The sequence below is a fragment of the Zosterops lateralis genome, assembly GCF_965231275.1.
Source record: "Zosterops lateralis genome assembly, chromosome: 3".
In the NCBI taxonomy this organism is placed as follows: domain Eukaryota; kingdom Metazoa; phylum Chordata; class Aves; order Passeriformes; family Zosteropidae; genus Zosterops; species Zosterops lateralis.
Genome location: NC_139764.1, coordinates 68,481,936 through 68,499,232, shown reverse-complemented (window position 1 = coordinate 68,499,232; position 17,297 = coordinate 68,481,936). Strand labels below are relative to the sequence as shown.

Here is a 17,297-nt window from a genome sequence, read left to right as displayed (position 1 = left end):
ATTATGCATTAAGTGGGATAAAGAAAAATGGTATGATAAAGAGGTTTAGCCAACAGCTTTGATCTTTTTTGATGCAACTTTGTAAAATGAGTAGCTATTTATTTTCAATATATAGTTATTGAACTCTGCCTGGCTTACCTGATGGGTGCAAAAACTGATGGACAAATGGCAGAAAATTATTACAATATTCTTCAATGTTTTAATCTTCATGACCACTAAGAGAAACACACCTTGAAATCTGAAAGAAATTTGTACAGCACACCATGCAGAATACTTCAGAAACAGTCACAAGGAAATTACAAAAATATCCCAGCTGTGGAAAAAGGACAGATGAGACCCCTGAAAGCCTACTCAAGACTCTTCTGTTTCAACAGAATCAACTGCAGCTTTGCCATCCTGACAGATGTTTACTTAACCTGACAGAAGTGCCATGAATCCTTAAGTAAAGGAGTGCTCAAGTAACCTTATTATTAAGAACTATATTTTACTTTGCACCATTATCTGAATGAATCTGTGAATACAGAATGACTCTTCAGTGTTATAGAAAAAATAGTTTATCTCCTCTTACTGCTGAATAATTTAGCACGTGACCAGTTCTCAAAGAACATATTGCTAGGAAAGACTTTTATTATGTTCTTGCAGTGTGACTCAGGTACTTAATTGTCTTTTCATCCAGATATAAAGCAAAACAAACTCAAGTCTAGAAGCAAACAGCATCAAATGTAGTCCATGACAGAATAGAAGTGACAGCAGGGATTTCAACTTAAGTGTGGCTTAAAGCATCGTTGTTCTTTGTTGTTCTCAATTCTTTTATGGCTACAGTGGAGTTGTGACTGAGGGACAAGGATAAAGAATAGGGTGACTGAAAATTTCCCAAGAAAAACTGTTTTGTGATAAACTTTTCAGAGCAGGGGAATGAAGCTTCTAGGAAGAGCAGCAGTACACCATCTTACTGCACCTTCAAACAATGTTTTGCAGAGGATGGGAGATTAAGAGAGGTCTGCTCCTACTCTATAATAAATTAGGTTGCAGTATACCATTGGCAAGGGTGGTTCAAAAGGCTTAGATGCCATCTCTATTCAACCCCACTTTCACACTAGCTCTTGCTAATTTTTGAGAATTTCTTGTTCTTCTCCAGCAGCCCCACCATTAGTTACTCTATCAGGGAGAGGTTCTTCAGAGACAAGTAACGACCTTGGACAGCAAGTTTGTTACTTCGTCTTTGCCTCAGAAGATAGGGACAAAATTTTCTACTTGTTTTGTGCAACCCTTGTTACTGAAGAAAAAACAAGTAGTGGCTGATGTACTGCTGTCTCCTCTTCACTGAACAAGCCAAGTGATCTCAGCTCCTAATAAGGCTTCCCCTCCAGGTCCTTCACCATCCTCATGGCCTTCCTCTGGATGCTCTCTAATAGCTTTATATCCTTCCTGCATGGTGGTGCCCAAAACTGCACGCAGGACTCGTGTAAGGCTGCACCAGCACACAGTGCAGGGACAATGCCCTCCCTTGCCTGGTTGGCCCAGTGAGAGGTCCATCCCTGGGCTTCCTTGACAGAGGCTTAAACTCAGACAGAACTTTCCGCCTGTGCTCTCCTCTGTTGTTTCTTTCAGTGGTAATTTACTACAATTATATTCCCATTCCCTGCTCACATGAATGCTGCCAACAGAAAGCAATCCTGTCCTACATCCTGGAAGGCCCATATATTTTTTTCCTCACACAACAGATGTCATCACATCAAAGAACAGTGATGATTATCAGCAAGCCTCTCAAGGCACACACAAAGGCAAACAAACACACAGCAGAGTTTAATAAGTCTTGTTGAGAACCTTCGGTATACTTAAAAAAAATTCACACGAAAGCAGGACCAACCAATGAGTCTCCACACGAAACTTCCTCCAAGTGCACGATGATCAGATTTCAAAAAACTAGTCACAGGTGATAAAAGAAGGAATGCATGGAAACTCTCTTCAAATTTTCATGGGTAGAGGTGAAACAGAAGTATGGAAGTCCAAGACCCTAGCCAGTGTAAGATGTAGGTAATAGATGGATAACAGCAGGTTTTTGCAGTTTTACTGAGTCAATGTGAAAGGTTATTTCTAACGCTACTACAAAGGAAATTCAGGGTAGAAAGAAAAAGGGCTCAAGGACATTTTGAATGTATGCGACTGCAAAAATCAATCCTGCAGGAAAAGGAGAAAACAATGCTGAGTGCAGCTCTGAAAGACAGTGGTGTAGCTGAGAAGAGCACCTTTCCCTCCATTAGACCCTTGGACTACCCTGATTTGTGAACATTTGCACATGTGTGTATACAATGGCACAGTAAATACAGGGAAAGAAGATGGCTGGAAAACTGTAAGTCTTTTAACACCCAATGTCCCTTTTCTTTTATCCTACGTGTAACTTAGGACTCCCCATCTCCTTTCAAGAACTCCTTAAAGAAAAACATTTTGCCTGTAGTCATGCACACAAACCCTATTTCTACCTTTATTTGTCAATCAGTGCTAGGTGTTCTTCTCTGTTAAACTGGCTTCTTATTCACCAGTATGGCTCAGTTCGAGACTACAATCAGGCACTTCAGTCTGTATGGAATAATTTCCTATGAAAAGTCTTAGACACTTTCTCCTGCTTTAAAATTTACAATCTCATTGGACAGCAGCAAAAGAAAACATCATGCTAGAGTAGTTACCATGGTGGAAACAGTCAATGATTATGATGTCTGAGAACTGTCACAACATAATAAAATAATATCTGGGGGAAAAGATTAAGACCCATTGTTTATTGAATTATAATACGAATTAGTACAGCAATCCATGAAGGAAGAAGAGCCTACATATGTGATCAAATTCAATGTGAAATTCCTCTCTACAAATATCTGATACTTATTATTTATTATTAAATCATCTTATCAATCTCATACTCATCATTTATTATTAAAGTCATCTTTAAATCTTACTTACTCAAGTGCTGTACTTGTCTGAAACTGAAGGCTTACCTTACCATCAGGAGAGGCAATTCTTTTCCTACAGTTGACATCTCAAAGAGTTCTTTTCTGCTTAAAAATCTAGTTGGGTCCCATCTGCATTATTTGTTTGGCCTTGCACTATATCCGAGTGATTCTATAGGAAATATACTTAGTCCATAAACAAAGCTTTTTTTAAAACCAGTTTTCTACAGTTGTACAGCTGAGCATGCAAATTCATCCAGGTCCAAAAGTCTAAAGTGCACCTCTACAGCCCATCTATGCAAGCAGGTGTCTGAACACAAGCCAGCTTCAGTGCAGAAACTATATAACTGTGATACTGTTTTCACCATTTCAGAGCTAATAAACTCTGCCTCTTAAAGTGAGAAACAGGTCTAAAACTTCCTGGAAGACATTCAACCATAATGAAGGTCAATTTATATCCCAGATGCATACCTGTAATTTCACTCTGTTCATGTCATTAACAACCATATAGAACTAGAAATGGTATCAGATTTCAAGCAGCTAAAATGGCTTTGTTGATGCTGCTCAATCCTGGTCGATTCATTCTTACTCTACTGGAGAGTTCACTGACCCAACAGCATTCAAAAGCAGTGAACATGTCTGCAGATATGCTCAGCACATAGCTGTACTGTGAGAGGAGACAAGATCTGTTGAGAAAGCAGTCTTTTCATGGCCTTAGCCATATGCAGTATTTGTAGGTAAATTGCTACTGATTATTTAAAATGGGTTTGGTTTAAGTGCCACAAGCTATGTCCATACCTTTCTAAACACTGTTTACAAATGGCTTAAACAAGAAAGAGATAAAACCAAATGAAGAAGAGTGTGCATTTATTTACATCAGGACTCCAACCAGCTTACACTTTACTGATGGTTATGTAGGGAACAGCATTTGCAAAACAGACTACTGACAAAACTATGCAAACACTGTTCTTGCAGTACTGTCAAATCAGCTTGGGAACAGCTACTGCTGTGGTTTCCTTGTGAAAGTCTAAGCACTTTATGATCTGATAAGAGAGTGTAGGAGTATATTATAATAAAGACAGAATTTCAGTTCCAGTCCTTCATCCTCATAAATTCACTAGGGTAACAAAAGCCCTATATGACATAGGTGCAAGTAAATCTGGGCTTTAAACATGAAAACTACAGGTTTGAAGCTTAAGTAGTTGCACTTGATGCTGTCTATCAATACTAGCTGAGCCAAGCAAAGCTTCAAACTGTCCCTTTTCAGCTTCAGAAAAGAAATTTATGAAAAGCTTAGCTTCCAAAATAGCAAATTTAAATATGCATAATCCCAACATCTGCATGTTGTTCACTTGTAATTTAAAATTAGCATACAGTTCTGTGTAACTGGACTCCAAACATTCTGCTGGATTACTGATCTCAATTTATTGTTAAATTGACAACTTCAAATGAGTATAAATGAGTTTCTTTTCTGTTCTCTCCCAAGAATCACTCACTCAGCCATTACCTGGATATCCAGAAAGTTTATATATTGAAGAAACAGCCTCCTTTATTTGTCAAATATGGTAATATACCTTCTCAAGAAGAATTTTTACCTAAACTGTAGTAATATGTTTTCAGAGAGATGTGTAATCAAAGCATGAAGGGGAAATGGCTCTCTCTGCTTCAGGTATCTTCAGGTACAATGGGGAAGTTACAGAACTGACAAATCATAAACCTCAAAAACAAAGAAACCTTCTTGTACAGTCTGTGTGATAAGAGCACAAACCAGTAAATTTTGGTATACTCTCTAATTAATCTTTGGATATACCTCCTATGATAAATACTTACATAATAAGAATACTTTAATGCATATACTTTTTCAAAACATCAGTTGGAGACAATCAGTTTGAAACAAACAATGGAGACATTGGTTATATTATTGTAAAAACATATGCTTCATTGCTCAATGAGTCTAGCACAAATGTTTAAATAGATCTGCAGTAGCCTTTAAAGGAGCCAAGAAAGCCTGTTTAATGTGCTGCTCTTCCCTCTTAAAAAAAAAAAAAAAAAAAAAAAATGTAAAGGAAGTTTTATTTGACAAGCTTAGAAATTCAGGTTTGTTTACCCGAGACTCTAGAGAACTAGCACAGTTACACTGCAATTTTCAGCAAGTTCAGCTCTGGCCATAAATTACACTGGATACAGCCCAGCAGTCATGACTCATCCCTTTGCAACTGTGCTTTAACGTCTGACAGGCCCTGCTCATCAGCCCATTTCCAGGAATATCATCTTTTTGCACACCTGCCTAATGATCACAAGTAGAATTCCAAGCTATTGTTTTTGCTCAGGTCCTGCCTCCCAAGACCAGGTGTACCCAGCTGTGTCAAAGGCATGTGAGTACAAGTGTCCCCAGTTTACATGTCAGCCTTGTTGATGAGCACTCTCCTCCAGACTCTTTGGTCCTCTGGTCCAGTGTCAGGCCACACTAGAGAACAATACTAGAGAATAATACCCATCTGGGCAAGCAAAAGGAGAAAATTACAGTAAGGACTAGCTGTAAAAGGATCTGGTTGAGAAGGGGATTTACAGAAAATGAGTGAGGAAGGAACCACTGGTAGGCTTCACTCATCTTTTGTTAGGAAAATATATGTTCTTTTTTACTTAATAAATAGAAGTACGTTGCAAAGATTAGAAGCAAAATATAGAGTGATACCTCAGAAAGTTAAATATATATACGGTTTTATTGATAGTTTAAATTAACATGATGCGATCATTCCTTTATAATGAAACTTCTACACTCACTTTCAACATTCCTCTTTTCATTTTCAACTTAATCAGACAAAAATTGTCAAAATCTATTACCAAGAAAAGCTGATTTTCAAAATCTGAAATTTTAGGATTCACCTTCTTAAGTGTGCCTGGATAAACAAAAAAATCTAAATCATTAATTATCTTGAAAGATTTCTATAACTCATCTGATTGTAAAATTGCTTTAGTAAACAATTCAAAGTTATTTAATAAATATAGGAACCACTACACTATTTAAATGCTAGGCATAAATTGACAATACTTTCTTATATAACAGTGTGTAAAATGCTTGTATTTCAGAAATCTGTCTTTTAAGTTTTTGTGCAAACCATAATGAAATCTGTGAGTATGTGTGAACACAACATGTATTTTTTAAATAAAAGGATTTTCCTGACAAGGAAACCGGACACGGCTACAAAAGCCATGGCTAACTTCCTGCTCTTTCATTGGAACTAAATAATAAGTCAAGGCAAATAAGAAGTGTGGACATTTCTGCTCCTCCAGGAAAACATTGGTACAACCAATGTGACATCCAATTAAAGAGTTCAACTATGAAGGTAAAGGTAATCTAAAATTTTCTCAGAAAACCTTGTCTGGATCTTCTGTCCTTATTCCACTTAGAAAAAACATTATCTTTGCTTGCTTATTGTATTTTGTCTATTTTGTTAATGATCCCAAATAACTTGAATTATTTGGTACAGCTTCTATTTCCACTAGCATATGCAATTAAGACCTAAGAGGATGCTGTAACACGGGCGAACAAGGTCACATGGCTACATCATGGAACACAGACTTTCACGGCCCTGAAAAATAAAGTCATCAAAACCTCAGAATTTCAGCATTTATTAAAACCAAAAATTTTGAAATTCTGGGATGAGATAATAAATGAATGGAAAATAACAAAAAGGCAACATAACTCATACAAAACCATCTGGATTTCCTTTTTTAGTCCTCAAAGCTCAACATCAATACAGAAGACAGAAAGTCAGTCTAGAGAGAAGCATCTTAGCCAATTAAAAAATTACTTACATTTCACCTTAAATATATACAGAATTGACTGAAATGGCTAGTGTTGTTTTCAAGATTTTATGGAGGATGGGCAAAGTACCAAAAACTAGAGAAACAAGAAACAATGCTTTCATTTAAAGAAGGAAACAAAAAAGGAACCAGTTCAGCCAGCTGAATTTCAATTCCTAAAAAAATAAAAGGTGGGGGGGAAATTGACAAAGCAGTTTGTAAGTGCCTAGACAATAATATGAATGGGGTAAAAGGCAAAATTTAGTTTGACATGCATATTGAGGACAGATCTTGAAACTTTTCTAGCCTGCCTTCCCCAACAGATAATAAGTTTGAACAAGGGAAGGCACATGCTGCTGGTAGTCTTTAAAACAGTCAGATAAACTTCTCATACACAGCCTAGATATAGTAATTGTTTCTTCCCTGGGGCATCTCAACAGACCTAACAGCTCTCTTCAGCACCTTCCCTACCTTCCCTATTCTGTGGTTCTGTGAAAACACATTTTAATTTAGTTGTCCCACACATAAGGGCAAAGAAAATAATCAACATGCACACTTAGAAAAGTAATTTGGAAAGCTCTGTCTCCAGAAAGAACATTGGGAACTGTAACTTGGGCTCCACTGTGTATTTGTAACCGTGGTTCAGCTGCCTAGAAGGCTAATTTCAGCTTAAATATATAAAAGTAGAAATATCAGGTAAAACAAACAACCCCCTTTCCTGCATACACTGTGGCAATCTGATTGTTTATGATGACTTTCTCAGTGTCAGAATTTACTTGAAAATACTGGAAGGATTTTTAAGGCTCCTGTTGATTTGGTAAAGAAAACAAGCCTCTTAGTATGCACCTTAAAAACCTCAATATAGGCAAATTAACAAAAGTTGAGAGATGACTTGATATTTTTGCATATGCACATATACATTTTTATTAATACATACCTTTAAGACTCATTAAGATGTCTAAGAAAAAAAAAGACTGGGAAATACTGAGATTTTTTTGGATTCACAAATTAACTCACAGAAAACTTCAATAAATAGAAACTGACATTACACAAATGCGAGTTACAGACGTATCACCTCCTAGCAGCAAGAACATTACTCTGAAAGCTCTTACTACAGGAAGTGGACACCATTGCTTCAATTTTTAAGTAAATTTAGATACCTTTCAGAAACTTAACTTATATTCAGCTTCTGGGAGAGAAATAAAATTCTCTGACCCCCACACACAAGACTGAATTAGATTATCACAATTCTTTAACTTCACCTAGAAGTCTGAACACTTCTTTCAGCTTCTATGAGATGCCTCCTAGTCTTTCTAGTGCATTTTGCAGCAGAAGGGACTGAATACAAAAGTGACCTGATGCAAAGACAGACAGAAAGAATACGCTTTCAGGTACCTCAAAGGCAACAGACATATAAAAATAACTCCTTAAATTCCATAAAGTAAGAAAGGAGCTTTAAGATTTGGCAAGTGGACATTCAAAGAGCCCTAGGGAAAGGAAAGATACAGGGAGAAAAATCAACATATCAGAAGGAAGATGACTGCCATCCATCAGGGAAGAAATGGTAAGTTGACTCTTGAAAAGGCTCTGGGCTTGAAATATGGGCTTGAAAGAGAAATAAAATTCATCTGCTCCCATAGCCTGAGTTGCCTGTCATGTTTCAAGTCAATAGTAGCTCAGGTTTTCTGCTGTCCCTCCAGGCTCAGACTTTCCTGACAAAGCAGTTCCAAAGTCTGGGACGTTACAAAAAGTTTTATTGTTATTGCTGTACTGATTAATCCATGTCTAACCTACCCTGTACATTACATATAGTCTTTGTTTACATTTTATTAAAGTTGTTCCAGGAATCTTTCCCTTCCCTACAGTCACAACCAGGAAAAAAAAATTTCCAATAATAGATTATGTTTCCAAGTGTGGTAATTGTCATAACAATTTAACCTCCAGTCCATCCTAACAACCACTGCTAGAACAAATTCTCCCTTTGGCCAGCAATGCATCAAGTCTCATTCCAAAATACTGTCAAGGCTGCTACTGGATCCTCAGCAGAAGACTTGAGCAATGTAACTAATTCATGCTACCTGTCTGCTAAAGAAAATTTCATATTGCCAGTTCAGGCTGGATCTTTTCTGTGACAGCAAAATAGCATATTTGACATGTTTATAACTTACAACTCCTGGGCTTAAGGTCTCAATATTTCCATCACAATGTTGTCCCAAATAAATAGTAATCATGAAATTTTATATGTCAGAGTAAATTATAAAGTGGTTGGAAAACAGAACCTAAGTTAAATATAATTAGTTGTTGGTTTTTGGTTTTGTTTCTTTGGGTTTTTTTTGGTTTTGTGGTTTTTTTGGGTTTCTTTATTTATTTTTTTTTCAAATTAATAAGTCCTTTCAGTGTAGAAAGGATTCTTAAAAATTTAATAATGAGAAAGATTTATTATGTACCAACACATACAGGATTCCAGAGGTGCCAAACAAGGTATTCACTCAGAATAGGAGCACCTTAAGACATTTTTGCTGTTTTGGAAGACATGCCAGAATGTTAAGTTAAAAGAAATACAGGATATACTCATACTCTATATCCTCAGATCAGTAGATTAGATAAATAAGTATGTTAAGCATTTCCTAGGACTTTCAGATCATTATAAATCAATGAATCCTTGACTGAAAAGTATGTCCAGGCACTCATGGAATAGAGGGTGATAGGGAAAGGAGCCCTTTAAAAAACAGTCCTAGAGCAGCTCCGTCCTAAAGTCCTATTTCTGTCTGAATGAAATTTTAAGTTCCTGGGACAGAAAGATAAAACCTTGTTCTACATGATATGGAAACAACAGAACACAGAAGAACTGAGATATAGGAAGAAAAATACATGTATCAGGGACATGCAGGGAAGAAGTAATTATAATATGCCACTCATTACAGACCTGAATAATGAAGAGCAGGAAAACATCATCAGCAAAGCATACAAGAAAAGGGCAGGCTGACTATGTTAAAGCTCTTCTGGAGCTGAGCCATCTAACAAACACGGGAAACATTCTGAGAGATAAAATGCTCCACAAAGTGTACTGAGACAAACTGTTTGTTTAGGAGATGGGAGTTTTTTTTCAGCATTGTAAGGTAAGTTTGGCTCCTTCTTGCAATGTTGGGTACTTTATAGCTGCTTTAACATCTGGCCAGTTAATATTATGATCTTCTAAAAACTTCCAAGACTATCAAAATATTTAAAAATATGATTTTAAATGTTCACAACACTGGAATTGCACTTCATATGTCTCATAAACAGTACTTCCTATGCAGAAAAACAATATAATATCACTAAAGCAAAAGCCTAAATGACAGTACAGCCCATTACATTAAAACAGAAGCGCTCTCTGTTTTGAAGAACTGCATTTAATGTAGATATTTAACATTAGTTCATATTTATTGAGCTCCAATTAAATGTTGTAAACATTTTTGTTTGTTTTTAAGCCAGAAATGAAATCTGGAATTCCTTCTTATTTATTACCCAAAGGATACATTAGCAGCAGTACCTCCTTACTGAGCTAGGCTGTCCGTGTATAAAACGAAAGCATCTGTCAGCTGAACAAGCAAACCAGTTGTCTGTTTCAGCCAATACTGTTTTTGAAATACTTAATTTCCACATGAATGCTAAGAAGATGTGCACTCACCTAGGAAAAACAACTCTAAACTTGGCAAAACACACAGGATATAGGTTTATTTTTTACCAATACCAACAGTGTATAATTGTTTCTTAGTCAAACTACCTTTGCCAGCCAGTGGAAAAATTCCTGGGAGACTAAATACTCAGTCCTCCAGAATCAGGTTTGAATTTTCTACTTAACATCAAATTCATATTGTGATGCTGTTATTCTGGGAAGCAAACTAACATTTTCTACCTTTTTTTCCATGCCCTGAATCCATGGGCAAAGAAAGAGTACTAATAGGCTTGTATTTTAATTACTGGTACAAAACCATTCACTCAACCATTTATTGATAGTTTATTTAGGCTCTGAAAGTCCTAGGAAATATTTATCATCTTTATTTTTATGATTTTCATATGCAAATCAGGTATTAGAATAGGGCTTAATTACAAATTAAATTCCCCCTCCTGCCCCCATGATGAAGGGATACAGTACAGAGCTTTCACTGTAGGATAAAGTTGATGAAAGTGATTAAAATAGAACTTGCTGTACAGTTGCTCAGGACCACACTGTTGCTTTCTGCAGTTTCAGCATTTCCAGAACTTGGAGGAAAGCATAAAGAGACTACAACAATGAAACAGAGGTCCAGAGATCTGAGACAATGTGTTGCAAACACAGGAACTTCCCTTTTTCAACTCTTGGTAGTCCCTGATTCACAGAATATCCTATATCAAAAAGTTTAGATGATCTAAAGTTGGACATGGGAAAGTGGTAAATTTGTCTTTGACTGAAATTTGAGTTTATATTTTAAGAATTTAACTGGACAGTGAATGTGGTAAGGATTGCATTTACTATGCAATTGAAAAGAATGTCAACAACTGGGGGAAGAATGGAGGTTACATGAATGATTTTGAACACAAACAGCACCTGCATAAACTCCCACTAAGCTTCAAGCCTGCGAACTTTGGCACTGTGGCATAATGCTGCTGCTGGTGCCCCAGGGTACGGGGGTAACTTCACACACAAGGTGAAGTTTCATTATACTTAGCAGACTGTTGGAGTCCAGAAACTCCAGTGAACAGCAACAGTTACATTGCCCATGGTCCAACTGTAATATTCTCCCCACCCTACCCCACTCCTGCAAGTTCAAGGAAAGGGAAAATCTACCATGTCTACATGACTAGACAGCAGATTTAGGACAGAGCCCAGTTTTACCCTTACACCTCCACTCTCACTACTGATCTGAGAGCTTCCTTCAACTCCTAAGCAATGCCTGCAACTACTGCTAAGTTTTCAGAGGCTTGTAACTGCACAAAGGCAAATCCTTCTCTCTAACACTTATAGCCTTGACAAATCTGAGTGGTAGCCATGGGGAAAAAGAAAATACCTCTTGTGTAGTTCAAGTGCTCCTGTCAAATATCAAAAGATCTGCTGCAAAAAAATGGATAGAGTCTCTCAAAGAAAAGGTCATAACAACTCTTTCCAAGGAAAAGTCAGGGCATACCTATGCAGGTTTTACACATGGTAATGTCTCAGTAATACAAACCAATACTAGTTTAGAAAGATATATGGGTAGGGTATAGCTATAAAACTCTTAAGTCATAGTAATGACAAGACAAAAATACTTCTCTTGCTATAGTTTATAGCTGTGGATAAAATGGAGAATAGTTTCTACTATGGAAATTTTAGACAAATATTTCTGAGTGGTGGAATTATGAAAGAGAAAAGAAGAAAAGTTCTAGGAGGTCCAAAAATACTTAAACTCATCTCGATGCAGAGTGATTTCCATAATCTATTTGATCTATAAACCAACAAACCCAAACTACTGACCCATGCACTTCTTCCTCCCAAATCAAACCATATTCAGTGTCCTATTCAGCTCTCACTTACTGCCTCAAACATTAGATTAGTTACTCTTAAGTACATTTACTTTGTGGCATTTCATTCTTTTCCTTCAGTTGTTCAATAGACATTATAGACACTTTTCTTCAGAAGAAAAGACAGAGAGGAGAGGATTTCAGCTACAATATCTAGAGCTTTTACAATGATTGAACAAACTGTTCAAGGCAATTTTTGCCTTAGTTTCCACTTAAAGCAGAATGGTATAACTCAGTCCAATCACTCTATGTGGAAGGCAATTATTTATCAGCTTCCTTTTGGCAAAGAATTCTTTCACCTCTTATTTTAAAGCACTGAGGGTACCAAGGTGTTTCCTGCTAAGCCATTTATCACAGCAGGCCTATAATTTATTTTAACAAGAAACACAAGATAAAAAGGATATGAGAGAAGTGCACTGCCCCACAATAAAGGGAATATAGTTCTAATAGCCACCAAGAGAGTTTCTAATGCTGAAGATTCTCCTGCCAAAGCAAGCACTGTTAACACATGTTTAGCCACAGCACTGTCCAGGAATGCTGCCTCCTGCTCATTCCCTTCAGGCAATTACTGCCCCCTGCTCCTTCCCTTCAGTTAGACTGTCCAGAGTATTATGAACAACTGACATGTAACAGCAAAGATTATCACCAGCTGTATATGCACACAAACTCATACCTATGCACACATGTACAAACACTTTACACCATGCTACTAAAATGTCACGTTTCTTCTGTCAGGTCTCACCTGCTCAGAAGTGTGCACATGCTGTTCCAAACTACAGTCTGAACAAATGAATGCTTTAACTCTCATTTGATAGATTAAGATTCTTCATTGTGGGGAACAATTAGCACCAGCTGATGGAGCTATTACTTTGGTTGAGCTTTGAAATCTGTACAAAGTTCACAGTAAGTTTGAAGTCACTACTTCAAGACTTGATTTTATTTTTGCCAACACAAGAGAGATGTTCTTACTTCCTCCAGGAAACATGTAAGTAAAGTCTAGAATTCATTAAATGTTTGTGCTCTGCCTATTCCCTGGGCTGCATGATGAAAGATCATGGACAAGTAAGCATAACTGAAGTTAAACATTTCCAGCATTCAAGAATAAAATTTTGACCTTTATAATCCGAAAGAAATCCAGACTTTAAAAAACAAACCCTTCACGTTTTCCTTTAAGAATTAAAAGAAGAAACTTATACACAGGGGGATTTTGAAATGTTTCCTCTTAAATTTATCTTTATTATTTGTAAACTCCTGCATCCTCTTAGCACAAGGAATTAATCAGTTCTTCTCTGAGCTTTTCCATTTTCCTAGCCAAACATCTGCACTTGCCTTCCCCCATCTGCTGTTCTTGTTGTTGAGTTAGTTTACCATCTCAACCGCAGAACTTCCTTTTTGGTTTCACTAAACAATAGATTGGTGCTGTCCTGAATGAGGTTGCCTTCTGTCTTCTCTATCATTCCATCTTTCTCCTTCACTAACCTGAGGTAAAAAGAAGAAACACCACTAGCAAAAGCTCATCTCCTTTGCTCTAAAAGAGAAATTTATTTTGTTTTATTCTCAGTAACTCTCCATGCTAGTTTTTCCAAGATTAATATATGAAAAAATAAAAAGACAAATGCAAAGACAAGACAAGAGCACAAGGCCTCTCATTCATATATATATATATATATATGTACACATATAAACGCTTGTTTTGAAGCAGACTAGGAAGGCAATTTAAAAGCAACACACATTCCTAAAAACCACTGTAACTACTGTTAAACATTTACTTGGTTTTGCTTGGGTGCAGTGTTACGCAATAGGCCACTTCTATTATACTTAATAAAGTTAGTGTAATGAGATGCTACAGAAGTTGTCAATTCATGACACATTTTAGTCACATATGTATTGCCCAGGTTATACAAACCTGTAAACGTAAGAATCTTAAGTGAAAAATAAACCAAATCTGTAGTACATGGATCTTACAGGCTGAAGAGCCTAAGGGCAGTAAAGAAAACCTACAGCCTATTTCTGTAAGTCTCACTGTTTTGGGAGTTGCTAGGAGCCAAGAACGGATCAGCAGATCAGACTGAGGAACAAAACTTCCTCAGCTGCAGACTCAGCAACTTCAAAACCAAACCACCCCACCATTTTATCACCTTGATCTACATTAAAATAAAAGATCTAAAAGAATTTTCTTAAACTACAGTAAAAAAATGGAATAATTCCTGGTTTCCTTGCAACTAACGTACATGAGCAAACTCTGAAGTGTATTTCTTGGGAATTGTTTGTTATTATTGGAATGGTGTGTGAGCAACTGGAACTGTAAATCTGATGCCAACGGTTAATTCCATATTGACTTGACTCACACAATGATGTTGAACCATTTCTACACAGACTTTCAGTCTTGCCTTGTGTAGGATCCTCTTTTGCCATTACCACCACCATCAGTGCCTTACAGCAGTATGCAAAGAATCACGAAATTTAGTTAATAGGAATCCATATTCCTCTTTAACCCTTCTTTCAGGAGCAGGAATACTACAATGTGTAATATTTTCTTCTAACTTTCAATTTATTTTTCAAATTAGAAGCAGCAAGCTCAATGTGTTCTTTTTACACTTATGGGGAAAAGAACAGTTGGGACTGTCTTTGAACATGCTTGTTTCCCCATGGATATTTAATTCATAATCTAGAAACATTCACCTGCAAAATAAACAACATTATGCTTCTGAAGTCCCCACTATGTTTTCAGTTACAGTCTTGGAGTTTGAGTCTTTTTGCCATCTAAGGACTCCTTTTACAATGCTAACCCTGATGCTCCCTTTAAGTATTGGAAACATCTGGTGATCTGACAAAATCCAGGACTACTCTACAAATTGAAAAGAAAAAAATTATAAAGTTTAGTTGTTAAAACCAGAGATGTGATACTCTTTAGGTGACTGTGAGGTGGCAACCTCTCTGAATAAACAACAAACGCAAATGCTAAACTCTTTCCTATCAGTATCCCCAGATATCTATCACCCACTGTTTCTAAGCTGCTAAAACTAACTTCTTACTTTACTGATTTGTCTAAGAATTGTACAGTGTTATTTGAGTAACATATTCATCTCTGCAGACACATACTGGTCCAGACTTTTTGGGTTTGAGGGGAAACAGAAGCCAAATCTCCTATCAATTCCTTAAAATATAATTTTGACATTTTTTACTTCACCCTTCTTTTTATTTATAATCCTCCACATATGAGGAGGACTCAAAACATTGGGAGAAACAGTTCTCCTGAACATCCACAGCTATCCCAGCCACTCCAGGGTTTGCTTTTTGCTGCCCACTTCTCATTTCATATATTGAGCAGAGGACAGAAAAAGAACACAGCCACTAACAACCCTCTGGGGGACACCTTCAGCAAGGGGCAGCCTGTGACACAGGTGATTCACTCTCTGTCTCCTTATTTACATCTTGGACACTTGGCCACCTTATTTCTACTTGCAAGTGCAGTCCTCTCCCAACAGCATGGTGCACTGTGTTTTTGAGGGAGGGATACTCCTATTTTTGGGACAAAGGCACAGTCATTCCCTTGGTTAGCGCTAACAACAACAGCAACCAGTACCAGAGGCCCAGAAAACAGGGTAAGGTGAAAGTCTCACAGCCCATTTGCCTTGTTAAGGCACTCCTTACCTGCCTCCAGCAACCTGCCACCCAGAAAGAGACAGAGTTGGGCAGCGTATTTTAACACCCTCCCAAAAACCTCTGCCAGTTTCCGTGCAGTTGTCTGAACCAGTATAAGCTACTGGGAGATACACTGGTTTACAGAAACAAAGTTTCAACGGTTAGCTGTCTCTTATTTAAAAAAAATAAAAAAAAGAAATAATCTCATTTTGCTTGTAAATTACCACCCAACAAGGACTCTGAAAGTCTTTTATTCTTTCATATAAGGTCAAAACAGCAAAATACTGTTCCCATTCTCTAACAGAAATTTTCTAATATGAACAGACAGCTCTGTTGTAATTTCATTGTTTTCTGAATAGTAAGCACACAGAACACAGTCTGTAAAATGAGAATTTGCTTCCCCTTACTTGCATATCTTGCAGTTGTCAGTCTGAAATGTCATCTGCTATCCAATCACATTTTTGAAGCTCTCTGCTACCAGCTTCTCATTTTGCTAACCAACTTAGTATCAGCAAATATTTTAAGGAGGTTAAGAGACTGTCAATGAAGATAACAAAACAAGAACTCAGAATTGTCTCACTAGCTCTTTTATGCCTGTGGAGAAAGGGAAGAGATGCATCTTTTGTTGCACAAAAGTTACTAAACAGCAGCAATATTTATGTAAAGGGGAGAGCACAGTTCAACGTTTTCATATGCAATACAGAAGACTATAATAATATAATAATGAAAGTCCCTTTCAAATTTAGATCTGAAAGCATAGGTTCATCCTTCAGTCTCACTAAGTCTCAGGATGTGTAAACATAATGCTGGTAAGCCAATGAAACCCTAAACTGTTGTATCAGCCCTATGGCACAGATATAAAAGGAGTTCCTACAGCTTACAAAAGGGAAGTAGCCAGAGAAGCCCTTTCTTAATGCAAGTCTTCAAAAATCTCTGCAACACAGAACAAGATTCCCTCCTTCACATAGCTCCCTTAATTACCCTAAATCTGAAAATATTCCAATTAACAGCTAGAAAGTGAGCATAAAATGAATAAGGCTGCTAGCTCTCCCATTTCTATCCAACAGGAACAGAATTTTCTTTAGAGAAAAAGTTACTTTTGCTTGTTATCTAGCCAATAACTAACAAAAAATGTTAGAAATCAACAATACCATTACCATCTCACTCCTCCATTTGCAGCTGTTGAATTCCATACTTCTTTTAAAAAACTTCTGAAGAAGGCTTTTCTCAGTCATTTTTCTGGGTTAAGATTTTAAACAAACAGTTAAAGAGACTTGTGTATCAGGGAATTTCAAGCATCTTTTGCTGGTAATTCCTCCATAAGTGCACGTGTTATTTCCTCCTCACTTTACTCCAAAGAGCAAGGAATTTTAATAGGAT

At 37.0% G+C, this 17,297-nt stretch overlaps 1 protein-coding gene across 5 annotated transcripts in view; it reads right to left on the bottom strand.

Moving 5' to 3' along the window:
• The window catches only part of SESN1 (sestrin 1), a gene marked incomplete at its 5' end in the record, with an annotated part of 77,603 nt that overhangs the window by 33,595 nt on the left and 26,711 nt on the right, over positions 1-17,297 (bottom strand). The window contains 2 exons of one of the 5 annotated variants that reach the window (XM_083856442.1): positions 139-238; positions 2,994-3,186. The exons of 2 other annotated variants lie outside the window; for them this stretch is intronic. In XM_083856442.1, coding sequence (XP_083712568.1) covers positions 139-238; positions 2,994-3,034 — 141 coding nt within the window. Of the gene's footprint in view, positions 1-138; positions 239-2,993; positions 3,187-13,014; positions 13,038-17,297 lie in introns of those variants that run through there. 2 more of the 5 variants (XM_083856443.1, XM_083856445.1) reach the window with 2 other exon arrangements.